Source organism: Pipistrellus kuhlii, unplaced genomic scaffold (assembly GCF_014108245.1).
Source record: "Pipistrellus kuhlii isolate mPipKuh1 unplaced genomic scaffold, mPipKuh1.p scaffold_m20_p_17, whole genome shotgun sequence".
Taxonomy (NCBI): domain Eukaryota; kingdom Metazoa; phylum Chordata; class Mammalia; order Chiroptera; family Vespertilionidae; genus Pipistrellus; species Pipistrellus kuhlii.
The window spans coordinates 11,006,519-11,028,801 of NW_023425482.1; the positions used below are offsets into that span (position 1 = coordinate 11,006,519).

Here is a 22,283-nt window from a genome sequence, read left to right on the forward strand (position 1 = left end):
TTTAGCATAGACTACCGGCTGTGGCCCATAGCCCCAGGTATTCAAGGACATACTTATAATACTGGATCTTCTGGGGAGTTATAGATTATCTTTCAGGATCGAGACAAGAGCCAGTCCTTTCTTTAAAATGTGCAGGGTTTGGAAAACCCAAGCTTGCTGAGTTCACCCTTTACTGCACAATACCTCTATCATCTTACAGAGGAGGCCACCAGGGATCACAGAACACAATTAACTGGTCAAAAGCCACCCTCCTGGGAGGCAGAATTCAAACCTTGAACACTGATAATAAGACAGGTCTGAGGATAGAAACAAGATCAAACAACACATTGTGCAAGAAATTACAACAAAGTTCTTACTATTTTTCCAATATATGCTCCATGTCTGACACATAGTGAGCCTCCAATAAATATCTGTGAGTGAGTGAGCACATAAATGAACGCTAGTATGCAGGCACAAAGCTCTGAAACATTTCCATTCTCTGCCCTCTCCCCACATAGCAACACCTCTTGGGTGTTAAGATGATATGGCACTTAAGATAAATAGCTGCAGCGTTTATACTGCTATCTTTGATTCACTCAAGAGATTAAACGTTAATACTTTAAATGCTTAGCTGTAGTTTGATTCCCACAAGGCAGAGTCTGAGATGGAGTTTAGCGTGCAGAGTGTTTATCAGCCCATGGGAAAGCAGGGAAGGAGACAAGATGAGTAGAGGGAGAAGCTGAGCTGAACTTCAGCCCACTGACTGCCCCACCAATCCAGAGAGAACTCCAGAGCTCTCCAGAATTGGGTTGAGATGCCCAAGTCTTGATCACACCTGGGCACCACATGAATCTGCCATTGGATGTTGGCCTTCCCAAGGGGTGCATGACCTCAACAGAGGTGGCTCTTGCATCCCTGACAAAAGCACCTCAACAACTGGAGTAACAAGTTTTCCCTTGACAGATCTGAGCAGCTCATCACAGCTTTTAAAAATATTTTTATTTTTTGCTTAATCACCTTAACATTCATTCCTTTTAAAATCCCTTAGCCCTAGCTGGTTTGGCTCAGCGGACAGAGCTAAGGCCTGCGGACTGAAGGGTCTTTGGTTTGATTCCAATTAAGGGCACATGACCGGATTGTGGGCTCAATCCCCAGTAGGGGGTGTGCAGGAGGCAGCCGACCAATGATTCTCTCTCATCACTGTTGTTTCAATCTCTCTCTCCCTCTCCCTTCCTCTCTGAAATAAATGAAAATATTTTTAAATAAAAAGTACAAAATGCATTTTTTATTAAATAAGACCCAAAGTAGTCAGATTGGAAATGAACTTGGTATTATTAAGCTAATAATGTTTTATCTGGTGAATGATACAAACTCTGTTTATATATAATTTGTTGTAGCATTTGATAACCATATTGTGGCTCTAAGGGATTTTTAAAAATATTCTGATAGGTTCTAGTTCCACCCTTAGCACTTTTGAAGCATCAATCTATCATTTAGCTCTTTGTTTCAGCATCTGTAAAATGGGGACAGATACCAATCATGAAGACAAATCCTGACCAAAAGAGGACAATGAGCTGATTCTCTGGTAGAAGAAGCTGCTGCTGAGCACTAAGCTAAGGTCATCTTCAAATGACCTTCAGGGACAAGTACTGGTAATATCCTCATTTTACAGGAGGAAAACCTAAGCTTAAGGAAGACAATTGACTTGCCCAAAGTCACACAGCTGGCAAGTTCAAGGCCAAGACGCCTCCCCACTCTGTTTGAGGTCAAAGCTAGTGATCAAAATGAATGGTTTCCAGCCTGACTATCCACCAGCAGCCAGCAGCTTTAGAAAAACACAGCATTTATGTTGCTGCCTTTGATTTACCTAAGGGATTAAACATTAATACTTTAAGTGCTTCAGTTGTAGTTGGTTCCCATGAAGCAGAGTCTGAGATGGAGTTGAGCATGCAGGGTGTTTATTAAGGAGTATCTGGGGTCACCTCTGGGAAGGGAAGGAAGCAGGATGAGCAGAGAGAGAAGTTTTGATGCAACCCAGTAACAGCTCGGTTGACCCCCTCGCTCCCTGCCACCTTTCATGGAGTTCTGGAGCTGTCCTGACTTGTGTTGAGATGCCTAGGTCTTGATCATGCCCGGGCACTGCATCCACCAGTCACTGGATGTCAGCCTCCCCAGCAGGCTGTGTGACCTCAGCAGACATGGCTCTGGCATGCCTGACAGGACTGGACTCCCAGAAAGGAGAAAATGCATGTAAAGAACTTAATTTAGCTGGCCAGCATGGCTTAGTGGTTGAGCATCGACCTATCAACCTGGAGGTCACAGTTTGATTCCTGGTCAGTCACATGCCTGGGGTTACAGGCCCCATCTCCTGCAAGAGGCAGCCGATCAATGATTCTCTCTCATCATTGGTGTTTCTGCCTCTCTCCTTCTCCCTTTCTCTCTGAAATCAATTTAAAAAAATCTTTTTTAAAAAAAAGAACTTCTTAGTTTAGTCTCCATTATGGCAGTGAATGCTCAGTAAGGAGTGGCTACTGATATTATTACTATTCTTATTGGTTGTAAGGCAACAGAGAAATTGGCTGCTGTTGGATCTGACATTACAGCAGAGGTGATATGATTTCATTTCTTCTAACTCAGGTTAGATGATACTTGCAAAGTCCCGAGTCCAAGATAGATAGCAGGCTCATTCTCTGGGTGGAAGGAAGCCTGTGGGAGGTTCAAATTTTGTGTCTGCACCTCCCTGAATTCACACATTTAGATAACCTCTCTTTCCTTGTTCTTGCTGCCCTGTGTTGGGGTTAACGGTTTCTAGCATCATAACTGTGAAAACATGGCGGCCTTCAACAGCTGGCTCTCTACCCTAGTTGAACGCCCCATGTTAGGCCAAATTCACCTACTGATCAGGGCATTTTGATCGAGGCATTGAGAACAGTGAAGAAAAAAAATTTAAATCTCTCTTTACAGGAGCTCTTGTTCTTGGGCTCAAGTTTGCAAAGGTGTTCAAAAAAGTTTTTCCCCCCAGACCTTGTCCTCAAAAGTGTGGGTCCTTTCTCCAGGTACGTGAGCTGGGTGTTGGTGCATGACCTGGCGATGGGCAGAAAGTGGTATTTCCTCTGCAACTCGTGGCTGTCCATCGATGTTGCAGACTGTGTCCTTGACAAAGTATTTCCAGTGGCCACAGAGCAGGACAGGAAACAATTCAGGTACTTTCCCCCCCTCTTTTTAAGCACATGCTCTTTACTTTCTTCTTTCATTGCTACGGAACAAGTATCACAATCCAGGCGCAGCCAAATAAAAACACATTTCAGCTATCAGGCCTGGGTAGCTTTGAGTGTGTAACATTAATGACCAATCAGTTTTTCTTGTTGAGAATGAAAGGCTCTGGGGCATTGGCTCTCAACCTTTCTAATGCCTCGACCCTTTAATATAGTTCCTCATGTTGTGGTGACCCCCGACCATAAAATTACTTTCGTTGCTACTTCTTAACTGTAAGTTTGCTACCCACAGGTTGAGAACCACTGCTGTAGAGCCTAAGATCATTGGAAAACAGAGATATTTACATTACAATTCATAACAGTAGCAAAATTACAGTTATGAAGTAGCAACAAAAATAATTTTATGGTTGGGGGTCACCCCAACATAAGGAACTGTATTAAAGGGTCGCAGCATTAGAAAGGTTGAGAACCACTGCCCTGGGGGGACAAGGACCCTTCAAGGACACTTCTTCAAAGTGGTGAAAATAGTTAAGGTTGAAACAATTATGCGTATTTCCTTATGAATGTCACAGAATAATATTTTTATAAGGGGACAGACTGATTTGAATGGTGACTCAGTATCTGCTCATTTGGGGCTTCTACATGTTTTTTTTTACACCAGCATTTGTTTCACTTTGCTTTTTTTCTTCCTCCCACATCTCTCTCCAAACACAAAAAGCAGATTAAAATGTACACATACATATAACACTATAAAACGTTGTTTATCTTATCTCTTTTAAAAATGTTGTTACTCAAAACGATACAACAGTATGTTTAGGTAAAACCTTTCCTTATCAGCTGCATAATGTTCCGTAGAATGAATGACCCACAACTCATTCAACCATTCTCTTTATCAGTGAACATTAAGCCTCTTCCCAATATTTAAAAATCAAGAGACTTCACACACAAAAAAAATGGCAAGTATGGGAATGCAGAAGCAGCATTCCTGCATGGCACCAATGTGCTGGAGGCGAATCTCAGCCTTCCTCTTACAGGGACCATAAGCTCTCCAGTTTACCACAGTCCTCACACTCCCTATTACACTACTTCCAACCCACTTCACTCATTTGACTTATTTACATCTACCTGGGCCCCTTGAGCACTTGGGTTTGTGACCTGTACTTGAAAGGGCTTTTTTTTAAAAAAAAAAAAATCTCACCCCAGAATATTTTCCCATTGCTTTCCCTCCACCACCACCCCTCTCTTTTTTTTAGAGAGAGAGAGTGAGAGGGAGAAAAGGATGGGGAAGAGAAAGAAAAACATCCATGTGAGAGAGACTCATCAATTGGTTGCCTCCCCCATGTATCTGACCAGGGCCAGGGATCAACCCACAACCTAGGTACGTGCCCTTGACCAGGAATTAAACCTGAGACACTTTGGTACACAGGCTGACACTTTAACTACTGATCTATACTGGCCAGGGCTTAAATGTCTTTTGAGTTAGGTTTGTTGTTGTATTTTTAAAGTCTGTTTCCAGTGCATTTACTGAAATGTGACTTTTCCTCCCAGCTGCTACTGTGAGCAGCAGCTCAGCCTCCAAGGGAGAAAAAGTCTGAATTAGAGAGACTTGAAACCCAAAAAGAGGTATAATAAGACATGAGATGGACCACAAAGTCCCACATGCCTGCTATTGACTTCCTGCATGACCTTGAATAAGTCCCTCACCTCTCCAGGTCGCAGCTTCCACATCTGAAAACTTAGTTGTTCATTGTACCTACCTCAAAAGGGACCTATGCAGGTCCCATGAAATGATGCAGGTACAAGGCTTAGCACAGTGAGTGGCTCAGAGTAAGTTCCCAATTGCAGGAGCAGATACCATCCTCCAATTTTATCAAAACATGTGATGCCTAAAAACTAGACAAGGTGCTTTCTACAGGCAGGAGCGTGTCATTAGTCCATGCATCCATGGTGCTCAGTGGAGCACTGGCCCAAAAGCGCTAGGATCATCAAATATGTGTTGAATGAGTAGAACCACCATTTGGAAAATTGCTGTTGTTGGCAACTGACCTCTTTCTTTATACACCTTTACTCTGAGTCCAAGCCACCCACATACCCCAGGGTGGCATCCAAGTATTACACAACCCTGGAGAGTGCTGGCATTGACCAATAAGAATGGAGCCAGCTGAGATTATCAGCTCTGCACACTCTGGGCCCTTGAGAGCTTCTGTGGTTAAACTACATTGTATTCACAGAGAAATAATATGAATTAAGAAGAATGTGGTACCATTTTCAGAGATCCTACGTGTCAATTTTAAGTCTCTCAAACTGAGTCTGAACTCAGAGCCTGGAATTTTAACTGCTATCTTTTAGTGCTCTAATTATAACAAATCCAATAATATTATAGTTCTGTTATTACCTTAAAATTATAATAAAAGTAATAATTGTTCACACTGATGAACATTCACCATATTGCCAGCTCCTTTGCCAAATGCTTTATAAGAATTATCACTTTTAATCTTTTTGACAATCTGGTGAGGCAGGTTCTGTTATTACCCTCATTTTACAGATGTGTGAGTTGAGATGCAAAGAGTAAAGCGACCTGCCTGAGGTCACACTAGTAGGAGGGCAGTCTAGGATTCCAGCCCACTCTGTCCAGAGTCCCCGTCATTAACTCTAAGTGATGCTGCCACTTAGATGTATTTCTTTTACAATCGAAAAATAGGTGGTAAATCTTAGAAACAAACCCCACCTTCTCATCCCAATATTATTCCAAAGAGACCAGTCTTCTCCCATCCTATCTCCTTTAATGGCTGTCCCTCTCTCCCTGCCTGTCCACAGCCACCTGTTCTTCATGAAGACCTCCCTGGGCTTCCAGGACAGACACGTTTGGTATTCCATCCTCAGCTGCTCAGCTCGGAGAAACTTCACCCACGTCCAGAGGGTGTCCTGCTGCTTCTCTGCTCCTCTGCACCATGCTGACCAGCATCATGTTTTGGGGTGTTTCCAAGGACCTAGCTGAGCAAAAAGTGGATTTGGGTAATTCCCACTGTCTTGGCAGTCAGGTGAAGATGAGTGGCTGGTAAAGATGAGCTATCACTGCTCCAGAAATGCCACCCAGTTCCAGAGCTCTCCAAACCATCTCAATTTCAATAATTCACTTGAAGGACTCACAGAAGTCAGAAATACTGTACAATTATCCTCATACTTATTACATATTTTTAAAAACAACAACAACAACAACAACAACAACACAGATTAAGACCAGGAAAGGGAAGAGGCACATGGTGCAGGGTCCAAGAGAGACCAACCGGGAGCATCTAATTGTTTCCTCCCAGTGGAGTTGTGAACAGTGCTCATTCCTCCTGATAATGACATGTGACAAAACACATAAAGTATTGCAACCAGAATGCTCATCCAAGTCTTGCTGTCCAAAGTTTTTATTGGGACTTGTTCACATAGACATGGCTGCTCCCCTGCATGACTAGCCTTATCCTCCAGTTCCTCCAGAGGTTGAGGAAATATCATGTGGCCAAGGTCCTCACCATAAATCACTCTGTTAGCATAGACTACACAGTGTGGCCCAAGATCCCAGGTAAACAAAGTTGTGCCTACTAGCAGGACAACCCAAGGGCTTAAGAGGTCACCTCGTAGGAGCCACTTAAGGGCCAGATCCCTCCTTGGGCAAGTTTAATCTTTACTGCATTGCCACCTCCTGGAAGAGGAAAAGACTCTCCCACTTACTTTTTCCTTCCTCTGTCTCAGGTAAAATTGAATTCACTTGGCAAGAAGTGATGATTGGGCTGGAGAGCTCTCTCCTCATGTTCCCCATCAACCTCCTGATTGTTCAGATCTTTCAAAACATCCGACCTCGGATCACTAAGGAGCGGAACTAGGAAATGTGACAGGAGGTCTCCCAGTCCAACCCCCTTACCCACTGCCCCTGGAGGATGGAACAGCTGAAGTTAGGACAAGGCAGCTGGCAGGAGAGAAAGTAAGGGGTCCTGACCTTCAGGGGCTGGGTCACAAACACATTCTCTACAAAGGAGATGGCCAAGGAGATGAGCCACTTGAGAGAGCTGGTCCTCCCATAGTGCAAGCCATATAGCATGGTGAAGAAGGCTACCACACCGCTGGTGGCAGCCACCAGGAGCCAGCCCACCAGGACACACCACCAGGGCAGGCCTTGAGGGGGCTTGCTTGATCTCAGGGAGCTATAATGGAAAGTGGATATAATCAGGGTGACACCACCCACTGAGGTTCAAGTTAAAATCTAACTCTACCTCATCAGCTGAGTGACCTTGGCCAAGCTTGTTGACCTTAGCCAAGCTCCCTGACTTCTTAGACCTTCAATTTTCTCTATATCTTGTACCTGCTTCAAAGGGCTAGTCTATACAGTATACATATTGTAAAAATAATACAAGCAGAACCACTTCAAAATGGAGTCAGAGTACCATCCCAGAGGAACCGCCTTGCACATCCTACTCCTCTACCCTTTGGAATGTTAAAACAGGGCAAAATAACCTTTGGGTTAGGCCTAAAGCAACACTGTATTCCAAGCAACTGTTTGCAAAGCAAACAGGAAAGCAGACATTATGGTTATTGGCATGAAAATTAAAAAGATTCTTTAGAATTATCAGCACTGTGTTAGCTTATTTGCCTTTATAGAAATGCCTTTCTTAGCCTACTAACATCCATAGAAATTCCTCTATTCATGTAATTTTTACGCTTACCTTTCTTTTTGTTTAAATATATTGTATTGATTTTTTACAGAGAGGAAGGGAGAGGGATAGAGAGTTAGAAACATTTGATGAGAGAGAAACTTCGATCAGCTGCCTCCTGCACACCCCCTACTGGTTTGTATATGTATGCATGTGTGTAAACATTTATAAATGTGTGTATGTGTACATGTACAAAACTGCATGGAACACCACCTCTGTGCAGGTCCCAGGGCAGGAACAATAATGAAGATGAGTACCATGATGACCCAAGCTTTTGGCCACTCACTCTAGGCCAGGCTTAGTGGTTTACTGAGATGCTGGCATTTCATCATCATAATCACCCTCAGAAAGGATCTTGCCTCCATTTTGTAGATGAGAAAACCTGAAGTTAAGAAGTTAAGGTCAGCCATAGCTGGTATGGTTCAGTGGATAGAGCGTCAGCCGGCAGACCAGGTTCAATTCCAGTCAAGGGCATGTACCTTGGTTGCAGGTTCCTCCCTGGTCCAGACCCTTGTCAGGGCTCATGCAGAAGGCAACCAATCAATCAATATGTTTCTCTCACATCGATATTTCTCTCTGTCTTTCCCTCTTTTCCACTCATCCTAAAAATCAATGAAAAAATATCCTCAGGTGAGGATTAACAAAAACATAAAATATCATAGAAAGGATATTTTTAAAAAGAAGAAGAAGGTAAGGTCACCCAGCCAGTGTGGTTCAATTTTTAGGTGTCAACTTATGAACCAAAAGGTCATGGTTTGATTTCTAGTCATGGCACATGCCTAGGTTGCGGGCTTAATCTCTAGTTGGGGGGAGAGAGGTACAGGAGGCAGCTGATCAATGATTCTCTCTCGTTGAAGTTTCTATCTCTCCCTCTCCTTTCCTCTCTGTGAAATCATAAAAGCCCTAAAAAAGAAGGAAAAGAAAAAGAAGAAGCAGTTTAGATCATAAGCATCCTGCCCTAGACTACACATATAAATAGGAATATCACCAAATTTCCTCAATTCTAAGATGCTTTTAATTATAAGACAGTCCAGCAATTTACAGGAATTCGACCTTCAGATAAAACATCCAAGTCATTTAATGTGTACAACTATTAGAAGATGCAATTCTATTTCTGAAATGTAAAGTTACTGTCAGAGTAGAAGAAATATTGAGCCCAGGCCTGGAGTTCGAGGTCACAGCTTTCCCTGGGAAAAAAATCAGGTGGTAGGAGTACTGTGTGTGTGAGTTAGGGGAAGCTAAAGAAAGGAGGGGACATTTTCAGTGAATCTTTAGGCCTATGAGACTCACCAAATCTGCTCCTCCATTTCTTCCCTTTGGCCCTCTGCCTTGTCATGAACAGCCTTTGTCAGAAGATTTCAACAGTTCCTGACACCTCCCCCAATCTAGTCTGAGAATTTTAAGAACAGAGTCCTGGGCCTTTCTGTTCCCAAACCACAGAATCCTATTATACTTGTGTACTGTAGGTACTGTTGGGGAGGAATAAAGTTTCATCTACCCTCAAGATTCATTCAGCTGGTCTAATAGTTAAATCTACATGAGACAGATTAACAAATTTAATACACACATATGAGTGAGAACCTGATATATATGAAGGAGCAGAGAACCCACATACATGAGAGGTTCAAAGACAGAGAAGGAAAATGAGATATATATGGCACTCTGAGCTAAGAATCACCTTGGGATGATAGTAGCAGGTGTTCAGCAATTAGAAGTTTACCCTTCCCTACAAATATGTCATAAAAACTGTAATAACTCTTACTATAGGCAAGGTCCCTAATTTAAATTACTTAAGAGAGAGGTAAAAATTGCTCATGAGCTTGCAGGGCCTTGATTCCCTCAACTCAAAATAATTCACATGCCAAAGAAACTTACTGGAGAGGCCTGTTCTGAACCCTTACATCAGAGACAGTATAAGGGCTAATCACTTAATACAGGAAGAAAGGAAGGAGGGAAGCTTAACTCACCACACACTGGAGTATGAGCCAGGTGCATGCAAGCCCTGGCCCTCACCCTTCATAAACATGAGCCCTCTCTACAGAGGATGGGGTAGTCCCTACCCGACTTATCCAGAGTATGGCTCCTGAGACAAGAACATAAAAGTGGCCCCAGTCCTACCCTCTCTCAGACCAGTAGTTGATAGTTTCCAACTTGGGTTTGGTGTTCACCCTGGGTATTTTCCAAGTGATGGGGTTTGCTGCCTTCTTTGCGCTGGCCTTAGAGAGCATGGAGGAAGAGGAGGAACCTATGGCCTCTCTCCCGGAACACTTGTCCAGCCTAGGTAATGGTGCAGGCAGGGGCCTGGAATCTGACAAAGCTGAGAAAGCCCTAGAGAGCTCAACCACTGGGTGAGTGGTCCAGGCCTTAGATTTTTGCTTCCCATCGGCTCTTTACCCCTGACTGGTGAACCATCCAGAATAAGTGACTCCAATGTCACTTGAGCAATTTTATTCCTTCTCTTCTGGGCCTTTCTATCCGACACCTAAGCATGACTCCTTGGCCATTAGAGGCGCCTCTGGGGCCATGCTCTGTGCCATCATTCTCTGGCCCTCACCCTTGATTGTAATTTCAATCAATCAGTTTTCTTTTCCAAGGCTCAGTTCCCTGGTCTTTAGAATGGAAACATACACACACACACACACACACACACACACACACACACACACACAAGCATGTGGATGGACTGCAAAGATTGCTATAAGTTAGAGTTCTAACTTATAGCCAGGGGCCTGAATCTAGCCCAATGTCTATTTTTGTAGTTTTACTAGAACATAGTCAAGATGAGCCATATTGGAGGAGCCCATGACCAGACTCTTTCCTCCATCCTGATTTCTCACTTCCCAATAGAAACTTCTGAAGGTGCTGATAATAAAATAATTAAAAAAGCAAACAGAACAGAATCAACGCTCTTATAGTCCATGCAGTTACTTTGAACTTCAGGGAAAATAAAACAGGAACTAACAAAAGTCCGTGTATCTACAACAGTATGTAGTATTGTTCTTAACCATATGGGCCTGTATTCTTCCATTCTAAATTAGGGTTTTGGCTTTGAAAATCCAAAGGTCCATTAAAATCTTCTTCCTAAGACAAGAATAATTTTTCTTCAAGGAGAGGCCACCCTCCAGACTAATTAAATATTCATTAAGTCATTCCTTTGGCAATTATTCAGGGAGTGCTTGCTGTGTGCCAGACAGTGCGGTGGCCTGGGAGCATAATTTATATGAAATCTACTTGTAATGTATAGTAATTTATAGAGTTGTGCAATCATCACCACAATTAAGACTTAGAAAAGCTTCATCACCCCAGATTACCTCTTGCCCATTTGAAGTCAATCTCTGCTCCCACCCCAGACCCAGAGAACACAGTATTGACAAGATGGAACAGGTTCTGCCCTCTCAATGAACAGCCCATGTGGAGAGACACATTAAATAATTAAATGCACAAGTAGACATATAAGTGTGAATTGTGATGAGAACTAGGTGTGGGAGAATAAGAGACTGCGGGCCTCTCCACTGAGGTGGTACCTAAGCTGGCTCCTAGAGGATGGGGCCAAGGAGGGATTACACACTGGAAATGTGCAAAGGCCCTGAGGTGATATGCAGCTTATCATTTCACAGCAATTGCTGACAGTGTAGATGAATCATCTGGGATTGGGGAAGTGGGGAATTGTTCAACATGAAGGCAGGGAGGTGAGTGGGGAGCAGGTCATGCAAGGGCCTTGTAGGATCTGGGTCAATGTGAGGGTTTCAAAGTGTTTTAAATAGGAGAGCAGCATGGCCTATTTGTGATTTTAGAAAAATTACTGTGGCTACTCTTGGAAAATAGAGGTATTATGTTAAAAGTGGAAGTGGGGAGGCCAGTAGGAAGAATATCAAAATGGTCCGGACAAGAGATGACAGTGATGGTGAACAAAGAGAATGGATTTTTTTTTTAAATAGTTGGGTTAATACACCCCTACCAAATGGCTAAAGTGAAAGAAAGTGGTAGAACTAAAGGCTGACAAGGATGAAGAGAAACTGGAGCATTCATACATTGCTGGTGGTAATATAAAATGATACAGCTACTCTGGAAAACAGTTTGGCAGTTCCTTTAAAATCTAAAAACAGACTTATCATATGCGTCAGCAATTGAACTCTTAGGCATTTATCCCTGAGAAACAAAGACTTATATTCACATAGGAACCTGTGCCCAAATTTTCACAGAGGCTTCATTTAAAATAGCAAAAAGATATTTGGCCACTCCTAAGAATCTACCCAAGAGAAATGAAAATATATGTCCACATAAACACCTGTACTTGAATGTTCATAGCAGCATTATTCATATTAGCCAAAACTAGAAACAATCTTAATATTCATCAATGGGTGAATGGAAAAATAAAGGCAGTATATATCCATTCAATGGAATACTACTTAACAATAAAAAAATAAACGAACTACTAATATATACAACAACATGGATGAATTCCAAAACATGCTAACTGAAATATGCCAGATACAAGAAACATATACATATGATTTCATTTATATGAAATATCTTGAAGAATCCAAGATGGCTACACAGGTAAACACCTAGTGGCAGCCGCACACAACAATTTCAATAAAATACAACTAAAATATAAAATGGACATTACCCAGAACTACAGGAAAGTCAACTGACTGGAAATTCTACAATGAGAAGCAAGGAAAAAACCAGAAGGAAGAGCGGAGGAGCTGTAAAAGCCTAAGGTATGGAGACACGCAGTGGGTGCTGAGAGGACGGAGCAGGAGAGGAGGGGCGGCTGAGTGCCTGGCTGGTGTTCCCTGGCGGGAAGGAGATAAAAGCTTTGACTGTGCTGGGCCCCAGTTCCGACTGTTCTGAACCCCAGTTTTAGGCCAGACCCCGGGGACCCAGGCTCATCCATAGGGAGCTGGGCTGTAAGGCGGAACTGCGGGGGAGTGGCGAAAGGAGGTCCCGGAGGCGCGCACATTGCGCGCAGAGAAGGGACGGTTGGCTGTGCCGCGGGATTGCCCTGGCAGGAAGGAGACAAAAGCTCCAGACTGCTCTGAACGCCACCTCCAACTCCACTTCCAACTGAACTGAACCCCAGTTCCGGGCTCATTGGGGGAGAGCCTAGACCAGGTATCGGCAACCTACGTGCAGCTCTTTTGAAGCTTTGCTGCGGCTCTGACAGCAGGGCCGATAGTGGGGGGTGGGAGGGAGCTGTATCACTTACCTCCGCCAGCACTCTGTGTGACAGGTTGCCGGCGACTTAGCCTCACTAGGCAACCACAGCGTCCCTGTCCTAGCCCAGCCTCCTCCCTCACATCACAGCGTGTGATGTCACTGAGGGCACGCTGAGCGTGCACCTCTGTGCTGGGGAGGAGGAGACTGCTGCAAGGGGAAAGAGAGGTGCTGACAGAGGGGACACTGAAAAATAATAAGAAGAAAAAAAGCAATAAAGAGAAAAAAAGGGAGAAGGAAAAAGAAGAAGACAGAGAGGACAGAGAGGACTGAAGAAAGAGAAAGAGAGGGCTTGCAGTGTGATTGTCACTGGGAGTCGGGCCTGTACAGTGAGTGGAGAACAAGAGCCTGAAAGAGAAAAAACAGCAGCCAGGTAAAAAAAAAATTAACAGATACTAATTTTTGTTGTTGGTTAAGCATGGGAGACAGGTCCTTTTGTAAGGTGTACACTGTAGGAAATTTGTGGCTATTATATAAAAAATTATTTTTTAAATAAATAAATAAATAAAATTATTATTTACATTTTTTATTTAATTAATTTAATTTAATTTATAGAATATTGGGGGGCCTGATGAATTTTTTTTTAAAGGTGACTTGTTAATTTAATGTTTATTTCTATGAGGAGGAGTAATTCTGAGGGGGTCAAACAAAGAAATGATAAAAAAAAAAAGTGACAAAAATTATTTTTATGATGAGGAAGAGTAATTCTGAGGGGTTCGGGAAAAGAAATAATAGTAAAAAGGTGAGAAAAAATATTTTTATGATGAGGAGAGCTTCTTAAGGGGGTCAGGAAAAGAAATTATTACCAAAAAGTGACAAAAAAGTTATTTTTATAATGATGAGGATGACATTGGGCCCTCATTATTAATTATTATTTACATCAGGCACTGATTATGATTTATGGTACACTGGGGCCCTGATTAATTTTGTGATTTCTTATTACGTCCCTGTTTTCGACCCCCTAGTAGGCCAGCCATGGATAAAGGCGAGAAGAGAAAATTTTCTGAAGAAAACAGAGTGTTTAATGATACATGGACTGAATCATTTGCTTTCTCTACTGACGAGACTGGTTTATCAGTATGCTTAATATGTGGTGAGAAATTTGCAAACCACAAAAAGTTGAATGTTGCAAGACATTTCCAGAATAAACACACAGCCTTTGCTGAAAAATATCCAGATGGAGATGAGAGATGAAAAGCCGTTGCAGAACTTATGAGGAAGGTTGATAGGAGCAAAAATAATTTCAAGAAGTGGGTGAAGTCTGCAAATTCCACAACATATGCTAGTTTTGTGGCCACTCAGAAAATAGTCAAGCACGGGAATCCATTCACAGATGGAGAGTATACAAAAGAAGCATTCATTAAGGTTTCAGAACATCTATACAAGGACTTCAAAAACAAGAATGAAATTGTGCAGAAAATTAAAGACATGCCTCTTTCTGCGAAGACTGTCAAAGACAGAACCCTAAAAATGGCAGAAAACATTAGCAAACAGCAAATTCAAGACATCAATTCACCTGTGGCGTACTCCATCGCCTGTGATAAGTCCAAAGATAAAGGTGATATTGTACAAATAGCGCTGTTCTGCTGATATGTGATCTCTTTTGGGCCACAGGAAGAACTGATTGAGCTGATACCACTAAAAGACCAAACAAGGGGTGAGGATATCTGTAAGGCTGTCCTGGACTATTTAAGTGCTGAAAAAATAAACACCAACCACCTGGTCTCAGTGGCTACTGATGGGGCACCGAGCATGAGAGGAGCACAGAAAGGCTTTGTGGCTCTACTGCAGAAAGCTCTGGGTATAACGCTGCTGTCATTTCATTGCATCCTGCACCAAGAGGTATTGTGTGCTCAAACATTTCCCCCGGAATGCACAAAAGTGGTGGATGTGGTCATTCAGATTGTTAATAAGATAATGGCAGAGGGTTTAAACCACTGCCAGTTCCGTTTGCTATTGGATGAGGTGGAAAGCATATATTCTGACCTCCGCTCCACAACAAGGTCCAGTGGTTGTCCAGAGGTGAGGTGCTAAAACGCTTTGTCGCATGTTTGGAAGAAGTAAAAACTTTCCTGGCCAGCAAAGAGCTCACCTTTGCTGAGCTGGAACAACCAGAGTGGCTGGAAAAATTACATTTTTTGGTAGACATGACAGCACATCTAAACACACTAAATACAACCCTTCAGGGGAAAGGAGGCACAACCCTGCACATGCTGGAGGAGGTTTTGGCATTCGAGCACAAGTTGACAGTGTTTGTCAAAGATTTACAGAGAGGTACACTGTCACTTTCCCTCTTTGAGAGAGTTCAAACAAAGTCATGATATGATAAATTTGGAATATTTGAAGTCTGCAATCACCACAATGCAAAGTTCGTTTGGGGAACGATTCTGTGAGTTCAGAGAGGAAAAAACCACATTATCCTTCCCTGTCACTCCCCTGGCGATTGATCCATCCCTATTGAATATGACTGCATTTGCAGGTGTAAGTCAACCTGATCTTGAGATGGAACTGGCCGATATAGCCGACAAAGATATATGGGTGTCCAAGTTCAAGTGCTTGACTGCTACTATTGAGGATGTTGCCCGTCAGAAGGCCATTCTGGCTCAGAATCATAAATGGAGTGATATTGAAAACCTTCCCAAACAGAACAAACTTGTATTCGAAACATGGAATGCCATCCCCAACACTTATATAAACATGAAAAAGAACGCATTTGGAGTCCTGTCGATCTTCAGCTCCACATATGTATGTGAGCAGGTCTTCTCCAACATGACTATATTGGTCATGCCTCACAGATGACAACTTGCAAGCCTGTGTGAAAATGAAGGTAATGTCTTACAGCCCTGATGTGCAGACACTGTGCACTGAGGTTCAGGAGCAAAAATCCCATTAACCAGGTAAATTAAATATTTTAATTAGCTATTAATTTGCAAAAATATATTTTACATTGTTAAGTGAAAAAGGCCTTTTTTTCATCAGATTGACAGCTAACTGCACGATCCAGTATATAGCATTAAGGTAAGAAACAATATATGCAGTGTTATATTTGTTTTAAATGTCGCAATGATTTTGTGGCTCCCTCCCAGGTGTTTCCTTCGGAAACAGGTCCAAGTGGCTCTTTATGTCTTAAAGGTTGCAGACCCCTGGCCTACACTGTTTGGTAGCAGGCGAAAATCGAGGGCACCTTTCTCTCAGAGGTGCTTGCAACGAGTACTGAAGACTGGGGATTCTGAGACCCTGGGGATTACTGAGACTCAGGAACCGCATAGGGCGGGGCTGACAGAAGCCAAGGCTGTAGGCTCCATCCTGAAACCCCGCCCCATCAGGGAAGCTGCGAAAATGCTGAGACAATGAAATAGATCACAAACGAAAGAAATGGAGGACAAAAAGTGACTGGATATAGAGTTCAAATCTACGCTTATAAGGTTTTTCAAGAATTTCCTAGAAAAGGTCGATAAGACCTATGAGGATATGAAAAGGGATCAACTAAAATTAATAAGGAATCAATAAGAAATGATAAAAGATCAATAAGAAATAAAGAATACATTGTCTGAAATAAAATATATTATACAGAGTCCTAAAAACAGAATGGAAGATCGCAAGAATCAAGTCAAAGATTTGGAACATAAAGAGCCAGAAGACACTTCTCTGCAGAAGCTAGAATGCAAGAGAATCCAGAAAATTGAAGATAACGTAAGAAACCTCTGGGACAACTTCAAGCGAACCAACATCAGAATTATGGGGGTCCCAGAAGATGAGAGAGAGCAAGATATCGAAAACATACTGAAAGAAATAGTGACAGGAAACTTCCCCTACCTGGTGAAAGAATTAGACTTATAAGTCCAGGAAGCACACAGAACTCCAAACAAAAGGAATCCAAAGAGGACTACACCAAGACAAATCATAATTAAAATTCCAAGAGCAAAAGACAAAGAGAGAATATTAAAAGCAGCAAGAGCAAAGCAGGTAGTTACCTATAAAGGAGTACCTATACGGTTGTCAGCTGATTTCTCAACAGAAACCATGCAGGCCAGACGGGAATGGCAAGAAATATTCAAGGTGATGAATAGTAAGAACCTACAGCCAAAGATAATCTACCCAGCAAAGCTATCACTCAGAATCGAAGGCCAGATAAAGAGCTTCACTAATAAAAAAGAAGCTAAAGGAGTTCATCACCACCAAACCAGAATTATATGAATTGCTGAAGGGGGTTCTTTAGGAAGAGAAAGTAAATAAAGATAAAAATTATAAACAACAAATACGTAACTGTCAACAAGTGAATCTAAAAACCAAGGAAATTAAGAAAAAATCTGATGAACAATATTAACTGTTGAATATAATAGAATCAGAGGTATGGAAGGGGAGTGAACTGACAATTCTTGGGGAAAAGGGAAGAGGGGGATGTGGGAAGAGACTGAACATAAACTGTGCACCTATGGATGAGGACAATGGGGGGTGGGGAAAAGGGAAGAGGGGGATGTGGGAAGAGACTGAACATAAACTGTGCACCTATGGATGAGGACAATGGGGGGTGGGGAAAAGGCAGAGGGTGGGGTGGGAACCTGGTGGAGGAGAGCAATGGAGGGGGGGAGAAAAAGAACATTTGTAATAATATGAACAATAAAAATTTATTAAAAAAGAAAAAAAGAAATATCTTGAAAAGGAAAAGCTATAGAGGCAGAAAGCAAATGAATGGGGCTGAGAGTGGGAATAGAGTGAGAGTAAGGACTGATTTCAATGGGACATGAGAGATCCTTCCGAGAGTGATGAAAATGTTCTAAAATTGGATTGTTTAAAATGTACTAAAATCATTGAATTGTAGATTTCCAATGGGTGAATTTATGAAAATTATATCTCAATAATGTTGTCTAAAAAAAAAAAAAGATACTGGAATTAGACATGACAGGACTTTGAAATACTATTTACCCTCATTCTTCCATCCTTTTGAAAGTGTTATGATCCATCTTAGGAAAGTGTTTGGATCTTTCCAGGAGTGCAAGGAAGATGGCATCCAGGAGTGAGATGCCATCTTCAAAGAGGAAAGGTATTCATTTTCAGTACCAGGGCAATTCCCCACATGAAGAAAAAAGAATGGAGTTCTGGGCCCTGGAATAGCATGGGTAGAGCATGGAGGGCAGTGTTGGGTAATGGCTCCTACAAGGGAGGAATTGTGAATCCTAGCTGTACCTGGTTGCAAATGTACAGCCTGAATCTACTGCCCATGGGGTAACTATCCTTGTGTTCTTGCTTTCACAGACCCCTCTGCCCTGTTCCAAGTACGAAGAAACAGCAGAAAGGATATCTACCAGCCACCTCTGGCTGCCAACATTGAGAAGAAGAAAACCACCTACCTCAAGGAACAGAAAGTGTTTGCTCTAATCAGAGAAATCTTGGGTAGGCAGCCAAGATTACCCATGAGCAATATTTCCACTTGGTTGGTTCTCAACACAGTCTTGAAAAGGAACTTTGCAACCTCTGATGAGCCCCACACTGCACCTTGGACATTTTTCCAAGATTTTAGCTCACTCCAGCTTCTGCCCGACACTTAAAATTTTTTCATTGGCCCTTCGGATCAAACTCTCCACTGTGGCTCCATCCATAGAAGGTCACGTCTCTCAGCCCCTTGTACCCTGAGTTCCAGTGACACAGGATTCTATAGCTCCTGGGACACCGTGCCCACTCCCAACCCCAGGCCTTTGCCCAGACTATTCCACCTAGTCTGCTGGAATGTGCTTATCCCTCTTCCCTACCTTTTCCTCTGGCTAAGTCCTCTTATTCTTTCATTTTCAGCCCAAAGACTATTATATCTTCAGATAGGCTTCCTCTGACCAAAAGCTTTAAAGCCTATATGTATTTCTTAGTCTGTGTTCCCCACAGCGGGTTTGGGTATATATAGTTGGTTTGGGAGGTGGATCATAGGGATCATTGGTAGGGAAGAGGAAAGTGCAGGGGGAGAGAAGAAAGCCAACGGAAAGTGGGGTGATGAGTGGTTTCCGTGTGGATAACTGGGGCTCAGTCCTGCCACACCAAATATATGACAAAAACTCTACTGTCTCTAAAAGCCCCTGTCCATAAAAATGTCTCAGTATCAATAGAATTCTTTGAGCTCAAAAATTATCAAAGTACTTTTATTTTTATTTAAGTTGATTGTAAACCTTATGCAGAACAGTTATTTAAAAAACTTAAAGATGGTTTAGCTCTTGAAGGGGTCTGTAAAAGATGACACGGGAGCTAAATGCAGCCCTCCACCTGCTTTTGTAAGTTACGTTTATTGGAACACCACCTCATTCATCCCCTTATGTGTTATCTATGGCTGCTTTCCTGCTAAACCAGGTTAAGTCACTGGGACGGAAACTGGCCCACAGGGCCTCAAATATGTGCCATCTGGCCTTTTACATTAAAAGTCTGTCTAGTTGTGCTTAGAGAACAAAGCCTGAGTTCTAGGAAGAGAAAATGGTGAGTCTGTTTTAGGTCGCACGTGACTGAGATCATTGGCAGCCAGTGTGACTGTTGTACCAACACTGTCCCCACGCTAGCCATGCTTTATGATTCCTTACAATTATCTAAACATGTTTTTTTGTTTTGTTTTGTTTTGTTTTTACATCCACACAGACTGGTTTCTTGCTTAGATGATTAATAAAACAATTTTACAACAAGAAAGTACTCTTTTTATATGGAGTGTCAGAAAACAAAAGAAATCTGCCACTTTTGATAGAAACCTGAGTATAGTTAAGTTTGGCATTATAGGAAACCCTCCGTTGTATTTTGATTAGTCAAATAACCAAAGTTTGTGTTTATTTCAGAAACTTGCAAATTTTGTTTACTTGTTGAAATAGATAAACCATTTTGTAGTTAGGTCCTAAATTTTAAAAGTACTTTTTAAGACCAAATTATATGCTTCAAATTCATAGTCTCCCTTTAACCCAATGGTTCTCAGGCCTAGCTCTTCACCAGAATCACTCAGGGGAATGATTCAACCCTGATGTCCAGGCCTACTAAATCAGGATGTCTGGGGACAGAGTCCCAGTACAGTATTTTTAATATTTTCCTGTTTTGTTGTTTTGTTTTGTTTTTCCTAAAATGTAGATGAGTTTGAGCCCACTGCGTTAATTAGAACTAATTGCCATCACAAAGGAGGGCTTACATGGTTATTATTTCCACATATATGAACAATTAGATGACACGAGCGAAGGTTGGGTATTTTAAAAGGTGTGTGAGCGGGAGAAAGGAGGGAGAGAAGAGACAAGGTGCCGGTGCTGCAGGAGCCAAAGGAGGAAGCCACCATCCATACAAACCACCCCAGTCTGCTCAAAGAAGGGAGGAAAGTTCTAACCACATTCTAACCTGGCTGGGAGTTGTAGCCCCACCCCACGCCAACCTGGGAGTCAACCTTGCCCCCAGGACCTTGGAGTCTTCTCTTCTGATTGTAATGTATAAAACAAGATGGAAAAAACCATCATTCTCAGGAGCATCACCCTCAGTGCTTTGAGATTTTGCTTCCTGGCAATTGTTGACAATTTGGCTCAAATAAAAATTATTTACAGGTTTGAATGTTTCTTATGTTAACACTAGATTACTTTAAAAAGCCATCTTCTGCCGAAACCAGTTTGGCTCAATAGATAGAGTGTTGGCCTGCAGACTGAAGGGTCCCGGGTTCGATTCCGGTCAAGGGCATGTACCTTGGTTGCAGACACGTCCCCAGTAGGGGGTGTGCAGGAGGCAGCTGGTCGATGATTCTCTCTCATCGATGTTTTGCTCTATCACTCTCTCTTCCTCTCTGTAAAAAATCAATAAAATATATTTAAAAAAATAAATAAAAAGCCATCTTCTTAACTGGGGGAATTAAAGTTTTACTAGCCTACGTATGTTTGTTTAATATTTTTTGTCACTTTGAATGAATAGTGTAATACTGTTTTATAATAATAGTAATGATATATGATCTTTTGGTAAAATAAGTTGGACAATTTTGCCAGGGTTTAAAATTTTAAGAAAGTTTTATTTTATTTTATTTTAAATATATGTTTTAATGATTTTAAAGAGGAAGAGAGAGATAGAAGCATCAATGATGTGCCGGAGGCTAAAGCAAAGGGCAGTTAGCATAAAAGTGCAGAAGAGACATTGGAAGGCCAATGGACTTTGATATTCAGGAGGGCTGAATACCAGCACGACCAAATAAATTCCTGGAAATGGGGGCAGGCTGCCAGGAAATTCCAAAAACAGACAGGCTGGGAGGTCACAGATCAGTGGGGGAGGGACTGAGGACTTTAAGAAAAAGGGTTGTGTTGACCACAAGTCTGAGCAACTGATTGGGCACAGCTGACAAACAGCTGTGACTAGAAATTCGTGGGGAGCGGGGGGGAATAGAGGAGGGAGGTCCCCTCAGCCAGCCTGCCTCCTCTGGCAGCCTGGGAGCCCTCAGGGGATGTCCAACATCCTTAGTGCTGCTGAGGAGGCTGGAGAGGCTCAGGGCTTTGGGTTGAGGGGCTCCCCCTGTGGGAGCAGACTGACCACCAGGGGGCAGCTTCTGCATTGAGCTTCTGACCCCTGGTGGTCAGTGCACATCATAGGAACCAGTCATTTGCCATCCAGTCAATTTGCATATTAGCCTTTTATTATATAGGATACCCTAGAAATCTATGTGACCTTATTAACCAATGTCACTCCAATAAATTTGATTTAAAAACTATAGTTATGTCAGCAAGCACTTGGCCAATGCCCAACAACCATCTTCTCCTGTAATGATTCTGTTTGGACTTGTCTGAATTCAACTCTGCCTGCCCTCCAACCTCCATAAGGAGGGCAGGACCGCATCCTTTAACAGGACTGGGTGTACCCTGCATTCCCTGGGTCTCTTGGGCCCAACAGTTAGGGGATGCCTACAACCCGCCTATGCGCCCAGGACCCACGTGAGTTGCGGAAAAGGGATTTGCTGATCTATCACTTTAACTCGCCTGGAAGCAAGGTCCAGAGGTGGAGCCCCACGCCTGCTGGGGTGGTCCCCGCTCCACAGCCCAGCAGCTGGCCCAGCTGGTCCCCGCCCCTTCGCACTTGTACTCTTCCCTCCCCTGCTGCCCCTTCCAGGCTAGAGGACCTTCAGCAAGTTCACGCCCTGCGCGTCACCCTATCCAAACCCCGCCCCCTGCAATTCCAGGCCCCGCCCCCTGCACTTGCA

At 42.7% G+C, this 22,283-nt stretch overlaps 1 protein-coding gene across 1 annotated transcript in view; it reads left to right on the forward strand.

The window, feature by feature from the left end:
• PKD1L2 (polycystin 1 like 2) overlaps positions 1–18,660 on the forward strand; it is a 53,525-nt gene extending 34,865 nt beyond the window's left edge. Inside the window, 6 exon segments of the mRNA XM_045582898.1 lie at positions 3,002–3,182; positions 6,012–6,128; positions 6,130–6,209; positions 6,936–7,064; positions 10,077–10,178; positions 18,368–18,660. Of these exon segments, the coding sequence (XP_045438854.1) occupies positions 3,002–3,182; positions 6,012–6,128; positions 6,130–6,209; positions 6,936–7,064; positions 10,077–10,178; positions 18,368–18,660 (902 nt within the window).
• The last annotated feature ends 3,623 nt before the right edge of the window (positions 18,661–22,283 follow it).